The 15,601-nt window shown below is 35.6% G+C and overlaps 1 protein-coding gene across 9 annotated transcripts in view; it reads left to right on the forward strand.

Annotated features, from left to right (window-relative positions):
• Positions 1-15,601, forward strand: part of AKAP6 (A-kinase anchoring protein 6) — a 314,923-nt gene that overhangs the window by 75,941 nt on the left and 223,381 nt on the right. For all 9 annotated transcript variants that reach the window (XR_010431376.1, XM_064658568.1, XM_064658567.1 and 6 more), the window contains 2 exons: positions 7,665-7,916; positions 12,869-14,653. Coding sequence is in view for 8 of the 9 variants with exons in the window: in XM_064658568.1 (XP_064514638.1) it covers positions 7,665-7,916; positions 12,869-14,653 (2,037 nt within the window). In the remaining variant the exon portion in view is untranslated. The remainder of the gene's footprint in view (positions 1-7,664; positions 7,917-12,868; positions 14,654-15,601) is intronic.

Raw genomic sequence — 15,601 nt, forward strand, 5'->3', positions numbered from 1 at the left:
AAATTTCACTTAGTGTATATGGCTTATAGAAAATAAGAAAGTGCTGAGTAAAGAGAATAAAAAAATTAAGAAGCAAAGGTAATTATCTAGACAGTTGCAAAATATGTCCTATGTTCTTCTGTTATTGCAAAAAGAGTATAGAACTGTGTGAAGAGAACTATAAGATATTTGAAGGATGTTTTAACAAGTTTTCTCATTTCTTTCTGATCTTAAATAATCAGTGCAAGATAGAAATATATAATTTTTTTATATATAATTACCATTATCCAATGAACAGGCATTTGAAAAATACTTTTTTTCCCCCCCCAAAACTTACCTCTACTGCCAGTTGTTTTGCTAGGTTTTCATACGAGTTTGGGTTTTGGTATTTTTCCTTTTTTTGTCTGAAGCAGCTAGAACCAAAACCTGCTACTCTATTACACAGTTCAGTACTATCTGTCTTCCTTCATGAAGAACTGCTCTAGAGTACCTGTGCAATGTTGTCTTCCAGAGTGTAGTAAAAAACCAGGCTTCAGTCAGCACAAATATGACATTTTCTATCAAATTTTAATTTGTTTAAAATTAGCAAAGTTAGGCCTTGATAAAAATCAGTTTGCCTTAATATGCTTAAAGTCAGATAAATGAAAATTTTTACAGTTATGCATGGAAGGAATATTGTACAGTGATAACTTTAATAGGCAAAGTCTCTGACTTTGTGGGCTTGGGGCATATGAGAATACATTTCTTATTCTGAAGGTTTCAAAGGGTTTTTAAGTTGTAGCTTTAGGCACATTGCACAGTAGAACCAGTAGAAGTTCAGGACTATGAAAACAACATTTAGTTGCAGATGTCACATCACTTCCCACAGCAACTTAGTTGCCATACTTCTTTTGCACATGCAGTTTCTTACACAAATGTAATTCATGCATCGATTTTACTGATGTCAGGAATATCCCAGAACTGGCTAGTCCAGATTTGTTTACACAATACTCTTTCAATACAGTTCTGCGGTGCCTCATTTTAATGCCATATTTTCTGTGGCTCTCCAGTTCCATCCCAGGCCTTAGAGTGGCTTTGTGCATCAGGTATCTGAAGCTTCCTGGGTGAACTACATTCTTCCTTCTATTTAAGGATCTGGCCTGTGGTAAATGTTGTGGTCAGAAAGTCTTTTTACATTAAAAGACTGTTTAATAGGAGAAATAAACATTTGAAAGCAGGCTGTCTTCTCTGCATCCATTCCCTCCTGCAGAAAAGGTACAAGCTGGCTTTAGAATTGTAGGGCACTACAGCTGGTCCTGGCAGTGTGCTGGAATAACTCCCTGCAGCAACTGCCCTTCCTGAACAAAAGGATCCTTTTGCATGTTCCCAGTATGTTTGATCCTTTGGCCCCAGCAATGGCCCATATGGCAAAACAAATGCAAATTGCTGGAATCCTGAGACAAGAGTTTCACCATTAACATTTCAGGCATTTTCCCTCAGCCTGAAGTTCTTAGCATGTGACATCATATCTTCTTCCTTTCTTCTTGCTCATTTTCCTTGTAGATTGATAGTCAACCAATATACTTACACAAAAACCTTCCGAATAAAACATCACATAAACAGCTAATAAATTATTATGAAGCAGCTCCGTGTCTGCTACAAACCCAGACAAACCATTACTATTTTAGCAGCTCTATCAAAGAACTGATGATTTGACGTCTATTTCACATTATTTTTAAGTACAGGGATATAAGAATGTGACTCATTGATTCCTGACATAACAAAACACAGTAGAAACATACCTACCTAGAGTTCACCAGACGCAATAGTTAATTTCAAAACTTTTTTGAGAATTTTGCAATTTGTACAATAGAAAGTGGATCATCTTAGATGCACTTACAGGAACTTTGCAATGATTAAAATGTTGCTCCCTTAAAATAATAAGAGCAAATTAATCAAAATAAAAGCCAAGCTGGGAAAGAGAATAATGTGCAGAAAATTGTGGTCCACCAGGAAAAGTTACTGTCAGTAGTATGTGTATTATCAAAAGGGAAGAGTAGAGAAGCTTACTTCAAGGAACAATGTGATTCCAAGCTGTCAGTGTCAGCAGCAGGCAGGGTCAGTGACCTCAGGACCCTCCTGGTAGCTGTTTTCGGCTGCACTTTGCATTCTTCACCCAGTAAAATATATTCATTTCCCCATGTCACTGAATGGCACAGCCACACCAGCTGCAGTACTTTAGTACTTCAATTACTTTCTGATAAACTTGTAACTCGCAGTCAGTCCAGGCCTTTCCATGACAGTCGATTTTGCCTAGTCAAATTCTGGATTTTTTCATGTACAGTTATTTTGTGACTTAATTGTTTACTTAAAAATAACTGCAAAAAAAGGTGTGTGTAACGTTTGTTCTTAAGGTTTCACCAATAATTCAAAATAGAAGAGAACAATTTTATCCTTATTATAACATTGTTTGGATGTCCAGCAGATAAGGATGAAAAAAACGAGAAACTATTTCTCTTTGAGAAGTCAGAGTGCATTTTAAAGGAAAAATACCTTTCTGAAAGGTGCAAATCTTTGCTCAGCAATAAAAACCTCTCTTTGTCTTTTATAAATGCATAAGCATTAAAGGGCAGCCTAGAGAGTGAGTTTAATTTACAACTTTCAAGTACATTTAAAATAATGAATCTGAAAATTCTTTGTCATGTATTCTAATTTTTTTCTAAAGAGAAGAATTTGTATATTTTGATTGGAATATTTGTCTTCTGAGGAATTAAAATGTACTTAAAAGGAAAGACCAAATATCTTAAATCATAGATTATGTTTGCATGTACAGACTCAATGGCAATCTGTTTTTCCTGCTGAGGTTTTACTGCAAGATCAAATAATAGAAATCTCCAGAATAGCTTCTCTGTCACTGATACTAATTCTAAAGAAACATATTGCAACCTTTTATCTTTCAGTATTTTCATGTACATATTAACACAATTTCTTGAAGACCAGAGAGAAAATATTCTTAAAAGTTGACATCAAAGCTGTTTTCATTGACTCTTGAGGGTTTGTTTATGCACTTTTTCTTCATCTACTGCAGTGTTTGCAGTTCAGGATATTTTAGTTGACGTGGAGGGCTATGAGGAGGCTGATGGATTCAGCAGCTGCAAATTACAGGATCAGCTGTCTGGAAGACTGAGTGAAGTGGGCAGTTGGCAGCCAAATGGGTACAACCCTTGTAGCCTAAGAAATTCCACAGTCAGTGCTACAGGAAAGCCCGTGAGAGGATGACAAAATGTTTAACACCACTATGAAACTGTGTAAAAATAAAAATGCCCTAGTAGATGTGTGAGATTAATGACTATAAGAAATGGTTTGGGAAGTGGTGCTTTCTAAAAATCAAGTTATAATATTTTTTTTTTTTTTGGCAAAAAAATAAAATTGCCTTTGACCTGACATATATTTACAAGTAGATGTCAATAGATAAATGCTGTTTTCTTATTACTTAAAAGTACATGGTTTATTTTATCTACCTGCCACTTCTGGTAAGAGCAACTGGCACTCATGACAGCATTTAGGTACTATCTTGTGATACTGCTATTCTTTATTTATAAATTCAAAGTGTAAAAAGGGCACATGACAATGTTCTGCTGGTTTTGCTGTATCTAATGCTAAGTCACCAACAAGGAGTTAGGAAGAATGAGGAGAATGAGGCCGTGTTGTACCAGATCTTGATATTGAGCCTCAGTAAAATTATGAACTTACATAACATGACATTTTTATGCAGTATTTGAACTACATTAATTATTACAGAAAATTATTAAATTTACAGCTGTGCCAGATATAATTATTTATTTTTTCTGAATTATATGTAAATCTGGACATCAAGTACTGTAGTAAGAAAAGTTGTGCTACACAATGCCAACTGGATTTGACATTATATTGTTTCCTCTCAATATGCTGGTTTGCTTTAGGCAAATGTAGAGAAGAGATGCAAGTAAATAGGATGCAGCTTTATTAATGTCTTTCTGCTGAAGACTAATCAGCATGAAGTTATTTGGCAAAAGTTATAATTTCTTCATAATTTTGTTCTCTTGAAGGCTAGTGTTAGCCTTTACACAGCTATTTTTCTGTCCTTTGCACAGCCTTCACCTTCACATCATCATATGACAATTAAAAAACAAAGAGGATAATAATAGGGACCTAATTTTTTTTTTACCAACTTTATATAAGATAGACTTCCCACAAACCAAAGTCTAACTCATTTTATCCAGGAACCTGATCTGTGGTGAAATGAAATCCAGTTCTTTTGACAAAGGCTATAAGCTCAGCTGAAATAGAAGTCACCCACCAAAAGATTGCTATGTGATGCGGGAATGTCAGCCTATGACTCCTCACATTTTTTTTAAGAAATACCCAACAGACTGATATACGACAGTGTGTCATGCATGTGGAGTCTGAAATATCAGGAACTGCTGCTCAGCTACTGGATATCACATCAGCAGCTGGTGCCTGTTCAGTAAGAGAGTTGCATTGACACTGCTGCTCTCTAAGCACACAATGAATCCAGCCTACTTTTATCTGTCTTCAGACTTAAGAGTGCATATGCAGATGGACTGCACAGCATATATGAAATATTGAACTGGACATAATCAGACATCCTGAGTGTTTCAATCAGATTTTCATCTCATAAGAAAAGAATGAAAAAAATCCCAAACCAATAACCCTAAAGGTTACATCCTGTCAACATACTTATCAGAAAGGGAAAAAATCCTTTCAATTCTCACATATAAGTAAGACTAGACTATAGTGACCATTCAAAGTTGTACTGATTCCAGGCCAGAAGGAAGAGAGAGCTGATGATACAGTCAGAAAATGGAGCTCAGATTTTATATGTTATGAAAAGGTATGTAGGGACTTGATTTCCTTCCTGGATCATTCAACCACTTGGAAAATATACTCACTTCTTCTCTTTGGCCACCCATTCTGTTCATAACCTAAATCCTTTATGAGCTGGTACTTTGTCTTTTACTGAGATGGTAGTCTTATATGTTAAGGTCAGAGTGTGTGACCTTTATTTGGATGTGATCAAGGTTGGCCTTATGTTCTTTCCATGTTACTGAATCTCAGGAACTGTTAATTATCTTGTTAGTACGTAAAGCACTTGGCTCTGCTGTACCTGCAGTAGTCTGTGAGTAAGTAGACTTTGCTTTTTGAGGAAAATGAGCAACTTATAGCAAGGATGTAAAAATTAACAGCATATGTCCTTGAATATCTACTTCTTTCAAACCTCTAGTGGTACTGGGATTTGCATTTCAGTAAAAAATTGTCTGTTTTGTTGTGGAAAGTTTCAGAAATTTGAGATGCTTTGGCATAATGGGAGATCAAGAGAAAACTTTTTTGAAGTGTGAGTCTGAATTCTTGATTTAGAGTGTTATCTAGATTCATTAGCCAATATTTTCAGTACATTATCTAACAGCTGTCAGGAGACACTTGCTGATTGTTAATTCTTTCCTCTTACGGCTTTGTGTTTTCTACCACTCTGAGAATTCTTATGGCAGTTGAATTCAGCATGTACCTGTGTATGTGAACCTGGAAAATACTGAAAAATTGTTTTTGCAGTTTGGCACATCCTTAAGCTCATTCACATAAATAGCCTAAATGAAGAGATATTAAGTATTTTTCTATAGATTGTGCCTAATTAAAAAAACTACAGTTACTGGGCAACAATTTATTTTTTTTATCCCTGGAATGAAAATTAAACTGCATTATGGCCAAGAGGAAAAAGAGACTGACAATCTTGAAGAACTGGATGCAAATTCAGTCAAACTAATTCACTAGAAATATTCTTTAAAACATTTGAAACAACATAGAATTACAGCTGTGTTTTTCAGTCAAGTATCAGTTGTAGTTGGATGAATGGACAATAATAACTAAATGGATAATAATAACTTTTTCCAAAGCCTGGAAAATATTTTGCTAAGAGTTTTAGCTTTCTCTGTGTATCTGTAGAATTAGATGAGCATACTAATCTAGTAAGTAGAGCATCTATTTGCTCACCTGAAAGTGTGTGGATATTTGAATCCCTGAGCACTTGCAGTGCTAGATGTTGGCAGACGAAGGTGTGTGTATTGTACTTGCAAATATAGATTCTGGCTGTTACAGCAAGGGAACTGAGGAGATACTGCCTTTCTCTCATGGCAGTCCCAACACTCTGCTCATTGAAACTCCAAACTTTTGTGCTCATCTGGCATTTCTGAGAACTGCTCCTGCAGGGAACTTGATGTAATTGTCAGTGCTTTATTAAAATGAGTAAGTACCAATTGCACTCAATGATAGTAGCTAATATTGTGCTATCTGTTGTACAGAATTATTTAATATTATCTAGATATTTGATTTTGGTTTAATTTGTTACATATGTACAATTACATAAGCAATAATTTGTCTTTACTTTCAGACTGAAGATGCCAAATCTGAACTGATAGAAAGCAGTGTACAGTATTATTATTTTATAAATAATGAGATTTACTGATTTTCCTGTTATGCTATCGCTGTACAAAACCACAAGAGTATCATCAGAGACTGCTTCATTGTAATAAAGTTTCATTATTCGTTGTAGTAAGTCTTCATGGTAATCATTTTCTCATTTTTATTGATGTAAATAAAAAGGATATTTCTGAAGGTTTGAATTAAATTTATATATTTTTAAGAAATAGGTGTTGTATTTAAATATGCTATTAAGTCACCTTTAAATATATGCCAGATATCTAGGAAAAAAGGCCTTAGGATCCAGTGTTAGTTTTTTTCAGTGTTTTAATCAAAATTTCCTTACTTGTTTATAACAGGCTTTTTACACATAGTTTTCAAACAGAGTTGTTACAAAGCAGTGTTTGCTCAATAGCATATGCCTAAATATTCTTTAGTATTGTGATTTATCCTTTCACAAAGAAAATTAAGAGTAGTTTGAAATGATTTTACTCTGTATTCAGCACAGTTTAGCAATCAGTAACATTAATTGTTAAATTTGGAGAATACCATCCCATCAAAACCTTAGTTTTATAACCTGGTAACTTTTCTCCTTTCTTAACACAATTGTTCACATCTCTGTTTTCTCTCTTTCTCCTTTTCCATCAATCTTCTTCAGTTCAGTTTTAAGCCCAGGACAAGACTATGCAAACCTTAAAGCCCTTAAAGCCCTCTCGCTCCTGCAGTCAGCAATGGGTCACAGAAATAGCTTTTTCACAATGACTTTTGCGCTACTTGGTTATGGAGGCTAGATTAAATGAATTTTATTGATGGCACAGACCAGATTCTTTGCATTTCAACTGGTGTGCATGTGTGTGGAGCAGGGACAGAGACAGCCCATGGCAACATTATCACTTTCATTTTTATTGCTGTCTTCTAGAATGTCACCTTATGGTGTTAGTTTTCTGCTTCTGAATCATGTGATCTTGTTGTGCCATCCTTCTTTACTGTATGCTGTCTTTGCACTTACTGAGCAGTATTGAGAACAGACAGCTGCTGGTTCAGTTGCTGTAGCATTGCTATGAATTAAAAAAAATAAAAATAAAAGAGAATTTAATTAATGTATTAATTACAGTATCTTTCCTCTATGAAATAATCTATTCAGCATTTAATTAAAAGTACATGAAAAGCAGAGCTGATCCATGAAAGGACCATGCCTGTAGCTAAATGTCTACTTTATTTTTCCATTACAGGATATTTGTGAAGATATATCCGATCATGTTGAACAAATTCACGCTCTACTAGAGACTGAGTTTTCCCTGAAGCTTCTGTCTTACTCTGTCAATGTGATAGTCGATATCCATACAGTACAACTACTCTGGCACCAGCTACGAGTTTCTGTTCTGGTTCTGAGAGAGCGTATTCTCCAGGGACTACAAGACGCCAATGGAAACTACACCAGGCAGACTGATATTCTGCAAGCATTTTCTGAAGAGACTAAGGAGGTATAATAACTAAATCCAATTTTGAGAATGTTGCACATTTAAAATTGCTAGGATGACAATTTTAAGGATGGCTTACTTGTCTTCTAGATATTTTGCTAAGTTTGTTTTAAATGTCTTTGGCTGATATCTGTTCTTGTTGAACCAAATTAGTGCAAATTAATGTCAGCTTTCAGAAATGTCATGCTAGAGGCTAGCAGTGTTTTCTCCTGATGGAAATATTTTTCAGAAAGGATTTGAAACACTTACAGATGTTCATCTGTTCCAAAGCTGTTGGTTTGGTCACTCATGTATTTGAGGTTTATAGCCAATTTCCAGACTAGGTCTGCATTGCTTTATAGCAGGAGGATGGGCTTTAATTTGAGTGGCAATTCTGCAGTGTGCCTTTAAACAGTCACACATTTTGTCTGAGAAACAACAATGCACAAATCATACATTGTTTACTCAACAGTATGTCAAATTCACAAACGTAAATGGTTTGTAAATCTGGGTTCATGTAACTAAAAAGTCTTTTCCTTTGAATTGATCATTACTAAATCAACTTACTTAGAAGGACACTACTGGCCTAATTTTTTAAACTTAAAGAAGATGCACAGTTTTAATTTTTATTTAGGCAATTAATGATTGATAGTATGTAGAAGATTTTTCATTTGATGAAAGTCCTAAGATTAAGATCAAATGCTTTTTTCAGGATTAGATGCATTTACAGAAAGAGACCTCTAGATCAGTGCAGTGAATTCTGTAACAACCTGTGTTACAGAGGAAGTCAGAAGTCCCCTAAAGATGTCCTGAATTTCATTATCACTCAAGTTCAAAGAGAATGTGCATATTTGTCTGCTTCCTGTTGGGTTTTATATTTGTCTTTGGAACAACAGGGTGGGTGCCAGAAATCAATGCTCAGAGATGCCCAGGCCCACCTTTCACATCTCCTCTTCTTGGTGTATACATACCTGGTGCTTCAGATTCAGTTTCTGCTTTGCTGTTGCTGGTAAACCTCTGGCAAGTCTGAAGGAAATCTACACTTGTCTTAATATCCAGACTGGTGAATTAGTGTGAAGTCATTATTTTATTGCATGCACATGGTAATTTCAAGACATAAAGAAGGTGCAGATTCAGATACCAAGAAACAGGAAATGTTCCGTCTGGATCTGATTATGACTGCTATAGAAAACATCCCTCCAATGGAGTAGAGGACTGACTGGAGAAGGAAAGATTATTTTTCAGTGGGTAAATATATGGTTTCCAGATAGGCTTACATGGTAATATAAAAGATAAAATATCTTGACATCATTCCTTTTACCCACCCCAATTAAAACATAAAGAATATTTGATAAAATTCGTGGCTATCAATAGCAGGGATACAAAGTTGATATAGAATTTCTGCCCTATTACTTAAATAAGTTCACAGAAATTGCTCTGCAGGTTCTAACTTTCAGGTATTTAAGCTTTTTATCAGGTATAGTGATAGCAGCTAACTGATGAACATAAATAAATAATGTAGAAACAATTGTATCTACTCTTATTCACCTTTTCTTTGATGTTTCTTCCCCCCCCATCCCTTCCCAGGCAGGACTACATTGTGGAACTAGTGAGTGCCTCATGATACAAATATTTTCTGTTAAGGATTTTCATGCATAGGTGAATCAGGACTCTGAGCAAACCTAGAAAACTTTGCCCATATGGATTCCTTGGAGAGTCATTTCACTAATTTTCAGTACGCCTTTGGGATTATGAACCAGGAATGGCAGTTTATTTTTCCTCCTAAGACTGAGAAATCATCTGATTTAAATTTACAGAAGGAAACTTTCACACACAACAAAGACTTCTATTTTGGAGTTCACTAGAGTAGAACACTTAGAAGTGCAGAAAAGATAAAAAAATAAATGTGAAAACTAAGCAAAGATACGAGGATGATACAAAAGTTAAACCTCCAGATAAGGAAGTTCCTATGCTGCTCATTGGTAGAAGCTGGGAGTGCAGGTAGAAATGTGTGGAGAAGGGCCATGTATGTAGACCCACATCTCATAGCTCAGCTAGCAGAGAATGTTTTGAACTGATGCAGAGACAGGATGCTGAGCCAGATGGAAATTTGATCTGAACAAATTTCAAATGCTATGCTTTTCTAAAGTTCACGAACCTGTAATTTCACAAAATGTTTGGATCACTCCTTAAGTCCATTGACTTCTGTGTGATGCTGAAGAACAGCTTTGGCTGCCAGTGTTAACTGAGGAGTTCCCTAGAAGAAGTGAACTGCCAAGGTTTCTTTTGTGTTCAGTCTCATCACGTTAATATTCACTCTAAGTTCCCAGACTGCACAGTAGTCACGGTGCAACAGTCCCATCTGGGCTGTATTTACACTGTGGCTATAACACCCATAAGTATGCACAAGCTGTCCTCAACATAATGAACAGGGATAACACTGGTAGACTAGCTACCAAAACACAAAAGTGTACAACACGGGCTGTACTGGCTTGGTTAGATACCCAACTCATTAACTGGGCAGGCAATAATTGTGCTTTAGGCTATCCCAGCAGTGCCACACTGATTAGGATGCCAGAAGGAAAGGGCACACAAAGCTTTTTGTCTTGGAGGAAATAAGAGGAAACAGTAAGGCAAGCTGTCTGCCATGATGGAGGTGCAAAATTAAGAAAATAATTGTTTTAATAAAAAGCTTTGGAGAGTAGGGATTTTGAAGGACCACTTTTCCTTCAGGAATTACCCAGAGATGTTAAGAAAGAAAGAAAAATTAGTTCTGTGCAGCCTGAATTCTGTCCAGCTAAACCTAACCTGTGAGTTTTATTTTAGAATTGATAAAGCCAGGAAATAGGGAAAAGATCAGTAAAAGGCTATGTTAAAATACAGTAAATCCTGATTCTCCAGCAGTTGGTAAAATCACAAAAGAAGTGCCTTACACCTTAAATATGCTCATTTGAAAGAGTAAAAAAAAGGCAGACTTTTACTGCTTTAAATATAAATATAAGAAGGTATTGGAAAAAGCCTGTAGACCTTTGCAGGAAGCATTACTATGTGAAAAGGGAAAAAAAGAATTTAACTAAGTCGTTCCTATTGGTAGCCATAGAAATAATTAAATTTAACATTTTTCTGAAATAAAAACAATAAAAATTTGGTAATACTGGCATTAAATAATGCTCCTCTGAAGCACACATTTCAGACGCTGCTTGGAAAATAACCAAGCAAGCTATGATTGTAAATTTTATTAATGTTAATAGACACATTTTTAAGAGACAAAGGAATGGATCTCATTATTCAGGAGAAATAAAGGCCTTTAGGGCCTTAGAAAGGGTTTTGATTTATATATGATTTTACAGTTTGTAATTTTTTCCTGAGATTAGAGGGAAAATGCACCTGTAATACTGAACATTGTTTAGTCATAATTTTCCTTAATAAATACAACTTCAAAATATAAATTTGACAGATTCATAGAAAATTCCCCTTTTAATTATGAACTGTTGACAATGTCCAATTTGTGACATAGGTTATACATCTGGGTGGAATGTGCTAAATAAAAGATATTTTCAAAGTCTAAGCTTATGGTTGATAAATAACTTTCTAATCAATCTATTATATAAATAATATTTTTACCTGGAGGATTTTTTCTGTTTTTACTTTGAGTAATGGAAGGGGGGTGGATAGAGTACAAGGCTCAAACATTAGATGTTTGTAGAAGTTGGCAAACAATAGCCTTCTTTTTTGAGATGATTCCCGTTCAGACCAAATCCAAGAGGTTTATTGTGAGATGAAGAGATTATGTGGTTATTGCACCTTCTTGAGGCATGTTTAAGGTCCTCAAACTATGGATTTAGGCAGAATAGTGAGACGAGTGTATAGTGGTACAGAGAATAATTCTGACATGAACTGATTGTGGATACTCAAGAGTTTGCTTAAAAAAATTGTTATGAAAACCAAACCTGGAAAGAAAAAAACAGTATACTGATTTAGGCATTACATTTAGAATATATGAACATGAATTTCTCCCCTCTTTGATTTTTTTTAAGTAGTCTCTGTAAGCAGAAGGCCTGTGTAGGTGTTAGAACATCTACTAAAAATATGCTTACAAACTGTAGACTAAACACAATTTTCCTGTGATTGTTATGTATCATGCAGTATTTGGATCTTAATCTCATCAGAATTTTTTAGTGTCCTTCAAGTAAGACCATAAACATTAATTTGACTTTGATCTTAAAATCTCATTTGCCATCTGAGATGGTCTCCTCTGGCTATGTCCATGTTTCTGAGACTGAAGTACTTCCATTGAGAAGATATTGACAAGGGGACATGGCAGGTTAGAGGTTTAGCATTCCTGGATATAGTTTTCTTTCCTTGAGATGTTCTTCATTTGTGCTTTAAATATTTGGCAAATAAATTTTCAGGTGATAATACTACAAAAAAGTGAAATGTAATTAACAACATCTATCTCATAAATGTGGAAAGAAATGTCTGTCATTGCTACATGATGCTTGGAAAAAACATTCTGGCAATCAAGAGCAGCATGGATTTTTGAGAACACAGGATTAACAAGGAGACTGGTGTACTCAGCAGTCCCCAGGATACCCTCCCTCTGTTTGAGGTAGTTATCACAAGAAATACTATGAGTGTGCTGTATGGAATTTCTGAGTCCCCCCTACACAGTAAGTAGAACTGAAAGCAGAATTTAATGAAGAAAACACCAATACTAAAGTGGTTTAGGCTGTTTTTAGGTAACTTGCTGCACCAGACTGAAATGAAGCATTTTTCGGTTTACTGCCATTTTTAATTCCCAAATACTTCATAATAGTTGGCTCATCTACAGGATGCTGCAAAAACAGACAGGTCAGTGATAAATGCTTCTCTAAATGTTAGGCAGAAAAACACAGAAGCCGATAGTTTGTTACTCTGTGTGTGCTATGTATGAAAATTAATTTACTAAAAAAGTATCATTTCTTTATATATTTCAGGATCGTCTTGACTCTTTAACTGAAGTTGATGATTCTGGGCAGTTAACCATCAAATGTTCTCAAAATTACTTGTCCCTGGATTGTGGTATTACTGCATTTGAACTATCTGACTACAGTCCTAGTGAGGATTTGCTTGGTGCTCTGGATGATATGACCTCCAGCCAAGGGAAAGCAAAATCATTTGAATCCTGGAACTATAGTGAGATGGATAAGGAATTTCCAGGACTTATCAAAAGTGTGGGTTTACTTGCAGTAGCTACTGATTCCATTGCTTCCCAGTGTAATGAAGCATTAAAGGATAAAGAAACCCATGTACCTCTTTCAGCCGAAGATGGAGAAGAAAGCAAAGACAAGAAAGCACCACATGATCTCTCACTAGCATCTCCTTCTGCAAATTCCTCTCTTTCTAAAGGACCTTGCTCTGAAAATGTTATTTTACCTACTGAGAGCAAACCAGTTTCCACATCAAAGAATCCAGAATGCAGTCTTCCACAGCACACTGGTGAAAAAATCAAACACTCTCACTGTGAAACCTCAACTCCCAAGAGGTCCATAAGAGACTGCTTTAACTATAATGAAGACTCTCCTACGCAGCCTACACTGCCAAAAAGAGGTCTGTTTCTGAAAGATGATGTGTTTAAAGATTGTATGGAAGCTAATGATTTAAAAAGGCAAATCTCTCAAATAGTCAAAAATGAAATGAGTAGAAGTACACCCTCATTGTTAGATCCACCAGACAGGTCCAAGCTTTGCCTAGCTTTACAGTCACCCTATACTAACAGTCCATTTGCAGTTAGTCAGTCATATGATTGCTTAAATACAATAAGTGATAAAAATCTTGATTACACAATAAATAATCACTTTAAAGACAGTCCCATAATTCTAGGAAAGTCTACTTTCTACACCTCTAAAGAAAAATCAAAGCACAAGAAGTGTCATGATGCTCCAGAGAAAGTGAAAGCTGGCAGAACATCTGGAAATATTTGTAAAACAGCTCCATCAACAGAAGACAAAAAAGGAGGATATTCTCTACAGAATGGAATCACTCCTCATAACTCTCAGGCTCTGGAGGAGACGGAAACAGATTCTTCTGCATCATCAGATTCTTGTAACCAGAAAGATCCAAATGGGCAATCACAAGGTAAAACTGAGTCCTTTAGTTCACCAACACATAGCCAAAAGACTGCTTCTTCAGCTGGTTCTGAGCTTTCCAACTCATCCCCTCTTCTATTGACGAGAAAGAAAAATAAAAGCTTATCCTCTACAACACACTATACTCAAAAAACTGGGAAAGACAGTGAGGTGTGGTATGGATCTGATGAATATTTAGCACTTCCTTCACATCTCAAACAGACTGAAGTACTAGCTTTAAAACTAGAAAATTTGACCAAGTTGCTGCCTCAAAAGCCCAGAAGAGAAACCATTCAAAACATTGATGACTGGGAGCTCTCAGAAATGAACTCAGATTCAGAAATGTATCCAACATACCAGACAAAAAAGCACAAAAAAAGGGGTAGAATTTCACCAAGCTCTTCAAGTGATATAGTATCCTCCTTAGGTGACAGTATTGAATCTGGGCCTCTCAGTGATATTCTCTCTGATGAAGATCTTTGTATGCCTGTATCTTGCATTAAAAAATACATTGAAGAAAAGTCAGAAAGGACTGCTCTCACTCAGCCCACTGGGAATGAGACTTCTGCTTCAAATAAATCAGCTTTAATTCATCAACTGATGCAAGATATACAACATCAAGAGAATTATGAAACCATATGGGAAAAAATTGAGGTAAGGCAATATCCTGTGTTATTTTGCTGTGTTCTTGGCAAGCCTGTATATGGAGAAGGAGCTGCGGGTAGGGATGCGGTTGCTCTCCTGTTTTCTTTCAATGTTGAAAATAGTCTCACCTAGTGACTTCTAGAAGTAGAGAAGAGCAGTGATTATTATGATTACAATAGTCTGCAGTTAACTTTAACTAATTATACAGAATTTGCCTACATTATTTTACTTATACCAATGCCTTTAAACTTGGTAAAACATTATTTTGTCAACAAAGCTGCTCTTTGCCAAGATTGGATACATAAGTTATTTTTGTATGAAGGGTAAGATAAACATTAGAAAATCAGGGGTCTTTGTTGATATGATACTAAATATCATATTCCTATTTTCCTAATTTAAAAGATTTGCTTTATTCCAAGAATAGAAATCTCGATTCTTGTCATATCATGTATAATAACAACATTTCTTTTTAATTAGTTCTCTTCCCTTGCAGTGATTTTTGTTTCCATTTTTTTTTCTGATGCGTTTGTCTTCCTGGCCATTGTAGATATCTCTTCAACTCAGAACATTTCATTCCCATCCTCAGTGGACTTTAAATTTTCAGGAAAGAAAGCTCCATCTCTGTTAGATTTCAAAATCCTTTAGAATTCATAACACATGCATTAAAGGGTGATGTTGGCATCTAAATGCTAAATCTGGTGTCTGCATTAGCTATTGTGTTATCAAGTTCTCTACTAGCTAAGAAAAAAAAAGGACTAGTTTTATAATGCCAGTAAGTGTTTCTTATGATACATGATTTCTGTAACTTTTGCAGACACTGGAAGTATTATGACTAGTAGGAAAATAGTTGAGGTAGAGATGTTAAAGTCAAGGTAGAAAACACAAAAATAAATTCTTCTTAAACAAAGGAGATTGCAGCAGCTGTCAGCTCTAAAGGGCAGTGCTTAATGATTCAAG

This window comes from Pseudopipra pipra, chromosome 6, assembly GCF_036250125.1.
Source record: "Pseudopipra pipra isolate bDixPip1 chromosome 6, bDixPip1.hap1, whole genome shotgun sequence".
NCBI lineage: Eukaryota > Metazoa > Chordata > Aves > Passeriformes > Pipridae > Pseudopipra > Pseudopipra pipra.